Here is a 14,039-nt window from a genome sequence, read left to right as displayed (position 1 = left end):
CACAGTCACAACAAGTGTTAAACTTTGTGACCCCAGAATCTCTGCATTGCTATTCATCATGTCAACAATTTTGTTTAAGAAATCTGAGGCATCTAGGTCGTGATGCGGTAGCCTGCGAGTGTAAAAAGAGTTAGCCAGACCACCGCCGCTCAGGCGAATTTGTACATAATCGTTGGGGCCTATGTCTGGGGCCATTTGGTCCAGCAGCAGTTGGATAGAGTTAATAACCGCTTCTAGGGCCAGTCTAATAGAATCTATGAGATGAAGATTGACAAAACGAAATTCTTCATAAAATTCTATAGCTCTAAATTTTTTGATAACTCTTTGATATTGTCGCACGCTTTCTAAAAACACCGGCGCAGGGTTGTTACTGATGCTAGAATTATCGCAAGCGACAGCTGTTCTCTGAGGTGTTTGCTCTAACTGCGTGGGGCTCGGTGGTAAATACCCATTGTTGCTTTGAATATTACGGCGTATATTTCTCAAATGGTTTTTGGCTCTTTTTAGGTTTTTGGCTAACCGATTTCTGACTACTTTAGCGGCTAACCATTTCTCTTTACGTTTGGCGACTGTAGTTTCAGACCTTCTCGGCGACCTATGCTCTTTGGGGGTCATTATCAGTTTCCCGAGTCGAGACTCAAGGAATCAAGGTTGGCTTGGGCATCTGCTAAAATAGATGCGAGCGAAGTCTGAGTATTTTGGATCACGTCCTCTACTGCTAGTTTGACATCTGTTATGCCGCCGATATGTCCGGAAGCTTCCTGTACACGTAGAACATTAAAAACGGATGAACTGACGGGTGCAGAGTTCAAGCCTAATCCTTCTAGGGTATTTATTAGGGGAAAAATGGCGTAAATTGCCTGAAGTACAGCCGCGTCGCTGGGAAGTGAAGCTTTAACAGCAGCAGCAGCAGCCCCACTGCGGGGGTCAAGTGGTGTCTTTATCTCAACGTTAAGTGGTTTTTTGACACTTAGGACATCATCTATGGCGCGCGAGGAGACAGAGGTCTCGAGCTGATTTTGAGCAGTTACTAAAGCAGCTGAAAGTGATTTCTCTAAATTTTGCTGTATACGTACGATGCCAGCTTTGATGCGTTCAATGGCTTGTATCTGAGCTACTGTATCACGATTACTTAAAGCAAAAATAATAGCTTCGCAGATAGATGCTGTGTTAAGAGTGCTTCCCCTAAGGTTTGTTATTAAAGGTAAAATATCGTGGCATGCTGATGTTACTGCGGTAATGTTTAGGGGTGGTGTGGGGTTATGTCTAGGAGCTTGTAGCGCCGCTGCGGACGCCCCGTTTGCTGCAGCACTGTGGGCAATTTCAGTCTTTAAATTATGGTGAATAGCACCTGGTGCGAACCTTACTGGGGGACTGGTGATGGCGGGTCCTCCTCCTATTGTAACATCTGTGTGACACCCCCCTTGTGAGCGTGGGTTCTTGGAGCATTCGCTGTGTACAGCTGGCCCTGCTTTTGATCTGTTTTGTTGAACGGGTACATTCGCGTTTTCCCCCCAACAGTCATCATCGTCAAGCAGCGAAATTATTTCTTGTTCATCGGGGGGAATAATGGCGTTTGCTGGTTGCGCATGCAAGTTCTTTGATGGTTGAGAGTGAGACTTGGGGGTAGGAGTAGGTGGGGGGTGCACTAATACCGGAGTATCGCTGCAAGGGTGCGTTGTGACACCTAGAATCTGTTCTGAATTTCGGCTGGGGAGAACGCAACCAGGGGTAGGCGTGTTTGAATTCGAAACCTGGAAGGTCTGTAGAGTAGCAGAATTGTTATCATTAGCATTCGCTTTCCTATTGCGCTTTTGATCACCCTTTTCTTTACAGCCAGAGTGTCTCTTTCTCAAACCGCCACCATTTACAGACACCGGTGGAAACTCATGCAATGCAGGCCCCCCAACAGTACTCCCCCCAAAACCACCCTGCAATGTTTGTGGTGGCCCTCGCCGCCTCGCTTCTTTACGCTTCTGACCTTTGCTTTTCAGATCGTCAGGCGGCAACCTTGAACTCCTTTGTACAACCGGTTGTTGTGTATTTGATTGCTGCACGTGTTGGATGGAGATTGCATCATCAGTTTTATCTAAGTAAGAGCAAAAAACACAATTTTAATTCAAGCAATGAACAGTCGGAAGAGTCCTCAATAGTCATCAGTGCTACAACTAGACTGAGAGTGGCAGCGCAAGCACACACACACACACACACACACACACACACACACACACACACACACACAAGCACACACACACACACACACACACACACACACACACACACACACACACGCACAAGCACGCGCACATCAGCATGGTCTATGGTAGAACATACTACCAGTAGAAAAGAGAATTAATTCTTACCAGCATGCGCGCTGAAGCCGCAAATTTGACTGGCTGCGATAGGATTAGGGCCTTCAAGCGCAGTGTCGAATAAAAGTGCGTCTGCCGCCTCGGCCACTTCCTGCGAAGACAAAAATGCAAACAGCTGTAACACATTTCCTATATCGGTTTAAATTAAATTACTTGAAAGCACCGCTATACGTATTTACAAGCTCATGCAAACAAAAGTACACACACACACACACACACACACACACACACACGACCGCAGAAATAGACCCAGACCTTAGTTGTCAAATTAGCTGCTTTTCAAGCCGCAGCTCAACCCCGGCTCGCTGGCCCCAGGCTATATAGTGACATTATTTAAGACCTCGGGCGTTATTAAATCATGATCTGTAAAGCAAGGAGGCGGACTAGTCCTTGACTTAAAAACACGGATCAATGAGCAGATAGTCTTTGAGGTAAGAGCATGTGCAAAATCTAAACACACCGAGAGTCATGTCATATTTCCTATTGCTTAAAATGCCAGCTGCTGTAACAGTACTAAAAGTCTTTTGACGACGACGTGAAAAACTGAATTAGAACCACATGCTAGAGCATTTCAGACGGGGTCCGGCAAAACAAAAAAAAAAAAAAACGCAAACACACACACACACACACACACACTTTTTGTTTTTTTATGCATCTTTCACGGTTCCTGACTAGCAGTTACAGTTAATTCAAAACACCCCGAGTTTCACCTAATTTTATCTATTGCTTAAAACCTTTTGACAGAGGAGCGAAAGACTTAATTAGAACCACATGTTAGAACATTGCCCGGGACTTCGGTCTAATTCGTCTTAGTGTGACAGTCTGAGCCGGAAAAAAAGCTTACATCCCTGATAAAAAAGCATTTAACCTTTGAGAGATGACGCTAATAGAAGCGCAACTTCAAAAAGAGCTAGAGGATTATATAAAAAACATAAAACAATCTTCTTACCAACAATTCTTGGTCCTCAGACATGTTCATAAATGGAAACGGTGCTCAGTCATCAGGTGGTGAAATCTTTCAGGGGCTTCAGCTTTTCAAGCGCCCGATGTGGTGGGAGAATGAAGGTGTCACCAGCGCCGTTGGTTGGAGCGTCGTAGCTTTCCTGAGAGCTCCAGCCTGAATGTTCTTGCAGACCTCACGTTTTTATACCCAAAACCCGACAGTTTCCCGCCACAACTCACAATACCACGTATGTCTTCGTGTGTCGAGAATTAAACGGTATAATCCACTAAGCATTTCAGGTTGAATATAAACAGCTGTGCATTAACGTGGCAGCAAGGTGCTGAAAAAAGTCAGACCGCCACGTAAAGTTAGGCCCCCCTTATTTTATCCATATTTTTTGCAAACCTCGACAGCACACTAGGCACCATATGCGGACAATAGCCTGTCTAAGCATTTCAGGATGAATATAAACAGCGGTGCATTAACGTGGCAGCTAGGTGCTGAAAAAAGTCAGACCGACACGTAAAGTTAGGCCCCCCTTTTTTTATTCATATTTTTTGCAAACCTCGACAGCACACCAGGCACCATATGTGGACAATAGCCTGTCTAAGCATTTCAGGATGAATATAAACCACGGTGCATTAACGTGGCATCTAGGTGCTGAAAAAAGTCAGACCGACACGTAAAGTTAAGGGCTTTTTTCATGCAATTTATTTAGATACATTTTATATCACAGAGTAAAAATGTTCGGTACAAATATGATTTTAAAAGTCCAATGAGAGCGTAAAATAGACCTTGTGGATGTCTGCTAGTTATCATAAACACTGTAAACATGTATATTATCAGTGAATGAAATACAATTTTGCATCGGTCTGTTATTTACACGGCCTCTTTTCAATCTGCGTAATTGCCTCAACACAAACCTTGTTACTAGAGCATCATTTGCCTTCAAATCAGCTGAATACATTTTTAAAATGCTTTCAAAGTCTACACCACGGCATCTATGAAATAAATAAAACAAACAATGTGCCCCGCAGGTAAATGATACATCATCCTGAATCTGGTTTTCATGAAATGTTATTAGGCCTGAAGTGTTTCTTTTTAAAAATTGCCATATGGTATTGGGGTACAGATAACTGTTTGGTGGCACGCCATAGGAGTCAAAAAACTCAGAGTCCTTTTCTGTTAGAAATATTGCTAACCAGTGTCGACCCCTTTGATCTTTACCGTCTGTATTGACTATTAAATGAAGCGGTCGCTGGCGATTACCCAGATACATTGGTAGAGTGTCAGCTGCGAATACACCTAAAAATGAATGTTTTGCCGTCTCGTCTTTGGCGAGAAAACGTTCCAGTTGCCACGTATTCATCACATATAGTCGATTAGCACCTCTCGCCTATGGTTAATCTGTATAACATTCTGAAAGACAGCGTAAATCAGAAGGTTTATAGTAGACGGTAGAGCGGCGCTAAAACGGAGCTCCAGACGTACATTGCCTGATTTTTGTATCGAAAAATGGCCGCCACCCACGTCGTTGTCAGGGCATAGATCGAAAGCCAGCATAGAATAGCCTTTCGAATACTCTACACGATCCACAAAGAAGGGTCGGTCTGATGCGTACTTCCCAGCAACTTGCAGCACACCCAAATATTCTCTAGCCACACCCCCAGTTCCAAATGACGGCGTGTATGGTTTTGCCGGTATAGCTTGGCCGTCTACGGAGAGGCTGCTGTGAGATATATTATAATGCTTGAAATTAAAGGGGTTTCTGCCATATTCACCGCTAAATGCTGCGTTATCGACCAGCGCTACTATTACAGTTCTTGGCAAAAATCCGAAAAAAATATTCTCAGTATTCGATAGTAGCGCACCGGCTGGGATGCTGAACACTTTGAGCTCCACTCTTTCGATGGGGTACTTGGCATTACTGGTTAACAGAGTCTCGGCGTGAGCTAAACGCACCACCGGGCTCACTTTGACACGTTTCACAAATAGTGACGCCGCTAAGATATGCACTTTGTAATTTTCTGCGTCGCCGCTCATTAAGCAAAAAGTGTCTTTATTTCGAATCAGTTTAATCTTCACATCTAGACCGTTAAGCATTAATTTGTCTTGGAAAAATAAATCGCAGTGTAATTGCCCAATCAGTTCCACTTTACGACTTCGGGCTGTAAAGCTAGCTCTGCTCTTAAATCCCGCGTTAGCACCGTTTAAAGTCGTGTCCTCGTGCTCTCCAGCGGTGTCTCTGTAGAAGAGACCTGCAGAAAGTTGGCGTTTTAAAGTGGGGTCCCCATAATTAAGTACCGTTTCGAGATAAGCCCTGTATGGATACGTGTTGTTTGACTGGCTGATGAGCCGGTCGCCGAGGCTCACATCCAGTTGGTTAAAAAGTGAGGCTATGGGGTATGGAGAAAACGCCACTCGGGCTGCGGCGTCCAAATCGGATCCGTCTGCGTTAGTAATTTTGCACGACAGATAAATCAGGGTAGCTGAAAGGTCCAGGTAGTCATCCGACCGAGCTATGAAGAACTCTAAGGGGGCTGTGTCTGACAGGGCTGAAAGTGGCGGTACTTCGACATATAGAGAACTTTCAATGCTGGTTTGCGTTGGTGGTACTTGGAATAGGTCCAACTCTGACTTTGTGCATTCCTGGGAACCGCAAGGGACGGAGGCCATGGTCCGATTTAAAATATGTTGCCCTTAGAGACTCGTTTTTTTCCGTGTCTTCTCCGGGTCTTAAGCGAACTCTTTTGAGCCGGTCGCCGGCGCTTCACAACGCTTTGAAGGAACGCGGGCGGCCCCCTTAGTGATACACCCCTTTTTCTCTTCCTTCCTCTTTCGAGATAGATTAAACCTGAGCCTTCTTGACCCGTTTTGGTAAACTTTTTCATCACCGCCCCCGAAACGTGCCCTGCGACGTCTCGGGCAATATTTGCTGCAGCGGTTTTCACGTGCGGTTTTACCAACTGGAACCCTCTTCTTAAAAGCGGTACTGCTTTTCTGAAAAGGCTTCTGAATATACCGCCAACACCCGCCCCGTACATAATAGGTGCCCCGTGGAACCCCGGGAGGCCTGAGCCGGCTTGTGCTCTATAGTAATCCCTATAGAGCGACGCGTCGCCGTAATTTTCAGGTAAAATCATTATTCTAGTACACTTCACCACGTCGCGGCCTGAAATGAAGCTTCGCTATGACTTTACCCACTTTAAATCTTATATTAGTGTTCAAATCGTCCTTCAGTTCCAAAGTTATTGTGTGAAAATGTTTTTTGCTGATCGGTACATAATCTCTTTTGGTGTAAATGATGTTTATCATGCTATTATTCTTGCCTGTGATTTCCACGCACCGGAGGAGAGGCACGTAGCTATCCCCCACTCTCTGATGCTCTATCACGTCGCAGTATACAAACATCATATAAAATCCGCCGTGTACATCCGTGTAGGCTTTCCCCGCTGATGAAGAGTGGTGAACGTTAGGCGTCAGCCCCAACACTCTCCCCAGTTTTTCACGCACCAAAATACCATAGTCTTGAGCATTCCTCAACTGCACTTTTCGAAGTCGTGGTTCATACGTTAATCTAAGGTCAACAAGTTCCGATATGTTACCAATGGATTTATTCATTACTTCTACAATGTCTCGTATGTTGTCATAGTGCCCCGGCGGGAAAGAAAGTTCGTGGGCGCTTTCCTTCTTGCGTACCACCGTAAATCTAACATCCTCTGTTTCAAAAGTGTCCCACGTGTGCGGGTACTGAATTTCTGTTAGGGCCACCTCCCAATCTCCTTGTAGATGAATAGGTTTTGCTAGTTTCACCGTAAAATTTGAAATTTTGTTATTAGGGAAAGTGTCCAAAGACGCGTTACTCGGGAGCGTCAGATAAAAAGGTCCGACCTCCATGGCGCTTCCGCGGTACCTAAATGCCTATATCCGCTGTTGTAGACTTTGTATATCCTTTAATTCACTCTCAGAGACCCAACTATTAAATTTATCAGGCCATCCCCGCCATTTAACTAGGCACTGTCTTTGTGCCCCGTGCCCCTTCTTTGCCAAAACGTTCTCAATACGGTACACACGATCTTGATCCTGTTTTATTTTTTGCAGCTCTTCTTTGTAAAAACACCCTTCGACCTCCTCCCCAGCATAGTCTTTTAAGTTAAAAACTGTAACGCCTGAATGCTTGGAAATCTTGTCTATCACAAAGATCTCATCTGTAAAAGTCTGCTCATACCCCTTTTGAAATACCCCCTTGCATCTAGATACCCTAACATGATCACCTTTTTTGAGAGTGTTTTTTGAAACAGGGTTGTTGGTGAACACGGACCCGTACACAGTTCTCCAAATTTTCAACTCATTTTGCGGGGATACTTCTACAGGGGACGTCTTAATGGTTCTATGATAGCTATGATTGTAACTTTCAATAAAATCTTGTAAACGATCTATATAACGAAATGTGTTGTACGCTGTAAAATACCGCCAAATTCGTGCCTTGAGAGTTCTGTTGAATCTTTCTACAATCGCCGCCTTCACTTCGTTGTTTGTAACAAAATGTTTTACACCATACTTGTTCAGCAGAGCTTTTAGCGTCTTGTTTTCAAACTCTTTTCCTCTATCTGTTTGTAACTTTTTAGGAATTCTCCCGCTGCTGAAAATGTAATCAAAGGCTTTTGTGACCGAGCTCCCCGATTTTTCCTTCAGGCCAACGGCGAATGCATACTTTGACAGTACGTCTATCACCGTTAATATAAATTTTACACCATCATTAACCGCGGCATGTTCACGGACGTCTAGAAGGTCCGCTTGCCATTGATGATTTAAGCCGCTGACTATCACACGCCGTCTTTGAAAGCGCTTTCTCGACCCCTTATGTAGCGTGTAGGCATCTTCGCCCGATAACCAGTCGCGTACCTGTGTTCTTTTAACACCGTCGTTGTGGATTTTGCTCTCCTTGTACAAGGCTTCTACACCGCCAAAACTACCAACTTTCGAGGGGTTGTAATAAACTCTTTTGAAAAGCTTCTGCATCGTAGCGCTTCTTGAACTAAAATACCGCAACCCCTACTCCCGCCCCCCTATTCTATTAATTCACTTTTGTTTTATTATTTTTCTTTATCAAATAATCAGAACTAGAAGCCGGTTTATTTTACAATAGTAGATTATTTAATAACACACGAATTAAACAGTGTATGATTTAAACTGGTAATATAGGAATGTACAGCGCTATAAACGATAATAACGATAAAAACATAGATATTTAACACAATGCTCTCAAAAACTCGTGACGTAGAATCAATATTTGGATTTTGCTAGCTATGAACGGTACCAGTCTTCTTACATCCTCCCCACGCCCCTTCAAGAAGGCTCGACAAAACAAATCAGATATTGTATTCATGAAATTGAAAAACTGTTTCTTATTCAGAGTAGTTCCTAGGGTGCAAAATGTCCGCCTGATATAATTGTCGATGCAATCTTCGAGCACGTCGTCAGCGCCCAAGAAGATTTTGCTCTTTTCAACGTCGTAAAAGCCTCTAGGTTTCTGACCCAGTTCTTTTTCAAGCTCTTCGATGATTTCACATCGCTTGTTACGACATAGCGCGGTCGGGCGAAACACTGGTTTGGGGTACGCCATCTTTGCTCTGATCAGAAAATAAAAAGCGTCTTCCAGGCATCTAACGCTCGGTCGCACGCCGATCTCAACCATGTGTCGAAACACACTTTCCTGCAACGGAAAAACACACATACATAATAGTAGCAATCGCGAAGATCATCATGTTTTCATTTACTCTACATTAAGAAATGTCATGTTCCTCGGTTTTAAACTCCTGTAAAGATACTTGATCTTAAAATATCTACGGTAATTCTTCCTTCTCAAATGCTGTTTCATTATCAAGCGTATGTCTTCATCACCCGCTTCATACATACTTTTCACATGCTCTGATGGGGACTGTACTCTCTTAATATACTTTAAAACATTCGCAATCATCTTACTACAATCTTCGGGTACTGACATTTCTTTCAAGCCATAGACCGCCCCCAACGTCGCCATAATCTTATAGGGGTCCAGCTTGTAACATAGTTTCCGTATCAAACTGTCTTCATATTCATCACCCGTCGTGAGACAGTAGTGATGCAACTGACTCGGGTCGTCAATTTTACAACCTTCGCATTCGTCGTACCACCCCGCCTTTAAGCACAATTTTATGATCGCGGCTATCGCTGTCAAAAGTCCGCGATATCGATCCGTGCTCCAACTTTCACCACGACAAAATTGTACAATTGCGTCTAAGCGCTTACAGCTGCAGTTTTTATGCGTTACGGCAAGTTTTTTCTGTCTTGAGCAGCAGAGACATGAAAAACGTAGCGATGGCTGTGTGACTTCCATAGTCGTGCTAGCGGTTTTGTCGCCTGGGGCTCCTCCTCCTCTCTTTTGCTGATAAAAAGAAAAAAGGGGTTTTTCGACCTCAGCCTTCCTCACAACTACACGCCTCATCATCACACTCTTAAACACCCCAGAGGATTTGCCGAAAAATTGCGGTTCGTACTTACTTTTCGTTTTCCAACTTCGCACTTTTCTGTTTCGTTTACAGATTCTTCTCCGGAATCCATCTCTGTACAGTCGCTGGAGTCCTCGGGTTCAGGCTCTTGCAGGTCAATACCCTCGTCATCTTCACTTGGTTCCGCTCTTCCACCGCCGTCTGTAGCATCGGAGGTATTGCTCGCCATTTTAGCAACGCCACCAACCGCCTCTTCGCAGGCTCCGGTCTCGGGCTTTATATTCGGCATAGCCGATGCCTCGACGTCTGTCTCGGGCTTTTTATTCAGCATCGCCGACGACATCTCCGACGTAGTACCCGCAGGCGTTGTTGGCGCGCAATTTTCCTTATCACTATCGTCGAGTTCTGCAGCGTCGTCTGCAGCATTTGCCGCTTCCTTCAGCATCGCTGTTATAGTTTCTCCAAGGGGTCCCGCTTCCACGCTAGAGCAAGACATTCTCAAAGTTGTCTTAAAGCTCGAGCTTTTCTTTGTCGGAAAAAAGCGGGGGTTTCTTAACACACGGTCCTCGGAATGCTGGCTTATATCCTCTGTGAACATACTAGACACGCCCCGCGGTATGTTTGTAGACTCGTATTTCACACTACCCCCACTTCTTAGCAACCCTCCTGCATGCGTGGTCGATTCATACGTTTTTGATTTCGTCGCAGTATCATTTTATAAGCCTTGATTCACAATTCCTAACTTATCGTTTTATACGCTTTATGATTTCATCGCCGTATCATTTTATAAGCCTTGATTCACAAATCCTAACTTATCGTTTTATACGCTTTTTTTTTTTTTTTTTATTTCATCGCCGTATCATTTTATAAGCCATGATTCACAAAATAACGACCTATAAAACAATAAAATGCTATAATCTTATCAATACGTTATAAGGACCGATTAAAACCCCGATTAAAATCAGACTTGGAACGCGTCCAATATAGACACACGGACCAAAGGGGCGTGGTCAAAGGGGCGTGGCCACCTGTCAAAAAATACATGGTGACGAGTAGTATACAACCTATACTACTTATATGTTTACTTACCTGTAAACCTCCGTAATCCATAGTTTACTACCCCCCACCCTGCCCCTCCCCCTCCCCACGTCACCGCCCTGCAGGAACTCCTACTACCGACCGCGGCTGTTCACCAGTTACTGTGATGTGCAAATTATATAGTTTGACAACTTCAACCCTTCTTTTTTTTCAAAATACTTTATTGATTTTCACAAGGTATACAGAAAGCATATAGTAGGGTAAGCAAGGGTATCCAAGGCAAATTTTTACATGTGCATACACAGCGTGAGGGTAATGCGCCCTTATGGATAACGAGCCTAACCCAGGCGACCAATGGTAGAAGAAAAAAGGACAGGCAAAGCAAGGGAAAAAGGAAAGGAAAAGAGAAGAGAAGAGAGGGAGGAGCTACGGCTAGTTAAGCTGTAACATCGCTTTTGCATATCTATGCATATGTTGGCACAAGGGCGCTTCAGCCCTTTAAAGTGTGTGCTTGCCTAGTGTCCTGCACTTCATGCCGCATCAACTTTGGAAGAAAATGCTGTAACCAGGCATCGGGAAGCACCAACAGATGCTGACTGCAATCAGTCAAATTGAAATATGTGAAGAAAGGTCTTTTAGTGGGATCGATAAAGTGGAGGCTCTCTAAAAATGGACATTTTTATTTTAACTGTCTGAAAGTCTTTACTTCTTATCTTTTTAGAGTCACCCGAGTAGAAATAGGCAATAAGATTGCGATGGACAGCAAACATCGGGGCATATTTACAACGAGGCGATAAAAAATGATCGCCGCTTTAGCGGCCGTTTTCGGCCGAAAAGCGGCGATAATTTTATCGCTATATTAGCAAGGCCACGCTAACGCGTGAAACCTTGCTTTAGCGTGGGGATGTCTAATGCCCAGCTTTGCATCTCTATTGAGATGCAAAGTGGGCGTTCCTGACCTGACATGATAGGAGAAATGTCGCTAAGCGACATTTCTCCTATCATCAAGTCCCACGCTATGAAGCATAGCGTTAGGAAAAGTAGCGATAACACCTGTTATCACTACTTTCCTAACACCTGCTTCAGGACTGACTTAGCCATGATATCCTATGGAAGGTGGATATCATGGCTAAGTTTGTGAGTCCCTATCAACTATCTAACGTGAGATTATCGCTGGGTTTCCAGCGATAATCTCACGTTAGCCAGTTAGCGCTAGGATTTTTATCGCTGATGAGATAAGCGTTCCTAATAGCACGCTATCTCAGCGATAAAAATCGGCGCTAGCCGGCGATAATTGTCCGAGCGCTAAGTGCGCTCAGCGATAATTATCGCCGGTTGTTGTTGATATGCCCCATCATTGGCTTTGAACAAGAGTAATTTTGTCTGACGTAGGTGTTTAACGTCCACCAATTTATGCCAAATTTTAGGGGAAGGTCAGATTAAAGGAACCCAATTAGGTTCCAGGCTTGCGGCAAGCAAGCGTTCAGGAAGAGACGCTTCTGCAGGAAGGCCAGAGGCCTACACAGAACAGCAAAAACAATTCAGACGGCAGACGGAAAGAAAAAAAATAAAGTTTGTATTTGAATAGTGACAATTATGACCCAGAAAGCCATCCTCCCGAGTGTCCATCACTCAAGTTATTTGTCAAATCACTCTTTATTATTCTTAATCTGCAATTTGTGTCCCAGTGTTTACCACAGCCGAGGAATGCGATGGAATCCACGCTACCCCACACCTCAGATGCCTGCTTCGTGACCGATGTTTGTCGGAATGGAACATGTGAATCCCGGCCAACATTTGTTTGTTTGTTTACAGTATTCACAGACCTACAGGTCATATCTAACTTGTACCGCCCGCTATGCTACTGCTCCTTGATTTACATGAGAACCTTGAGAGTAAATTCAATTAAGAGTAAAAGGCTGACTTTCCTAAACTAGAATTTTATTTTTCACTATTTTCACTTATAAATATGACTTGCTTGCCTTTGGCATCAGTCGTCTTTTCATTCATTTTTGTTAATAATGGTGTAGGATCAGTACGCATCGGAACATATTTTGAGAGGATAGTTTAGCAAATATTTAGGGAAAAGAGCGATATTGGTTGTTTCAATGCTAAATTCTCAGGCCGGACAGTAGTGCTCCAAACAAAGCACAAAACACTGCAAATTAAAATGAACAGTGATGTAAGAGCTATCAGAGGCCATCTAATGAAGCATAACAAATAGAGTAACCGGGGGCTATTCCATTAGCAAGGCAGCGCCTGAAAGCTCCGCTTAGCTAATAACCTCCAACCTTCGCCTCCCTGAAGTGCAGTTTAGGCGGCATCCCTCAGTCTCTTAAACAGGGGCAACTCCTAACAAGCACAGCTGCACGGCAACACAGGAGCACAGGGTATCTTCAACAGTTACACAAGAGCACAATCACAGGCGCGCAAATGACAAAAGCACTCTGGAACGTAAATAGAAACGCTCTTACATAGGAGCACACAGGGGCACTGATGTGCAGGGGGGCATTTACTAGATGCTTAGAGACACCAAGGGTATGCATACATGGAGGTATACTTACACGGATACTCGCTTTCATAGGAGTACAAACTCTAGGGGGTGCACTTACAAATAGGCATCCTTGTTCACACTACATCACACGTACACAGGGGCATAATTGCAGTGCTGAGAGGCACTTACAAGTGGGCCGTCCTCGAATAGCCTCCTCTAGATCCCGGGATAGCTCTGCTCCGCTCCCTGTTGTCCCTGCTGCTCTGGACATACCTGGCATGCCCTACTCTGCCCAGCACCGTGCACCTCTGCTGTACCAACGATTGCAGCACTGGGCGCTGCACCTACATCATGACCTGCCCACATGAGGCCAGCTACCCTGACCCGAGCAAGGCCTGATCCGCCATGCAGGAACTGCAGCGGGAGCAGAGTGCCCAATGGGCCCAGCTGGTGTCCTTGAGCACCTGTTTGGCGTTCTTGGGGGCATATCAGCAAGGCGAGGCGATAGAAATATCGCCACTTTTGTGACCGTTTTCGGCCGAAAAGCGGCGATAATTTTTTCGCCTAATTAGCAAGCTCACGCTAACGCGTGAAAACTTGCGTTAACGTAGGAATTCCTAACGCCCAGCTTTGCATCTCGAATGAGATGCAAAGTGGGCGTTCCTGACCTGACATGATAGGAGAAATGTCGCTAAGCGACA

At 44.5% G+C, this 14,039-nt stretch overlaps 1 protein-coding gene across 3 annotated transcripts; it reads right to left on the bottom strand.

The window, feature by feature from the left end:
• Positions 1 to 944: 944 nt before the first annotated feature.
• LOC146829244 (uncharacterized) lies at positions 945 to 10,488 on the bottom strand. 3 transcript variants are annotated; one of them, XR_014962208.1, is made up of 4 exons: positions 9,859 to 10,488; positions 2,628 to 9,031; positions 2,364 to 2,463; positions 945 to 2,089 (listed from the first exon to the last, which is right to left on the bottom strand). XR_014962208.1 is itself a non-coding variant. In XM_085607874.1 (2 exons), the coding sequence occupies exons 1-2, from the start codon at positions 10,402 to 10,404 to the stop codon at positions 8,567 to 8,569; spliced, it is 1,011 nt and encodes a 336-aa protein (XP_085464000.1). In that variant the 5' UTR covers positions 10,405 to 10,488; the 3' UTR covers positions 8,450 to 8,566. The 3 variants fall into 2 exon arrangements, 1 of the variants encoding a protein (XP_085464000.1); XM_085607874.1 differs by lacking the exons at positions 945 to 2,089; positions 2,364 to 2,463 and having other exon boundaries at positions 8,450 to 9,031.
• Positions 10,489 to 14,039: the final 3,551 nt, after the last annotated feature.

The sequence above is a fragment of the Triturus cristatus genome, chromosome 5_2, assembly GCF_964204655.1.
Source record: "Triturus cristatus chromosome 5_2, aTriCri1.1, whole genome shotgun sequence".
In the NCBI taxonomy this organism is placed as follows: domain Eukaryota; kingdom Metazoa; phylum Chordata; class Amphibia; order Caudata; family Salamandridae; genus Triturus; species Triturus cristatus.
This window is presented reverse-complemented; position numbering and strand designations above follow the sequence as displayed.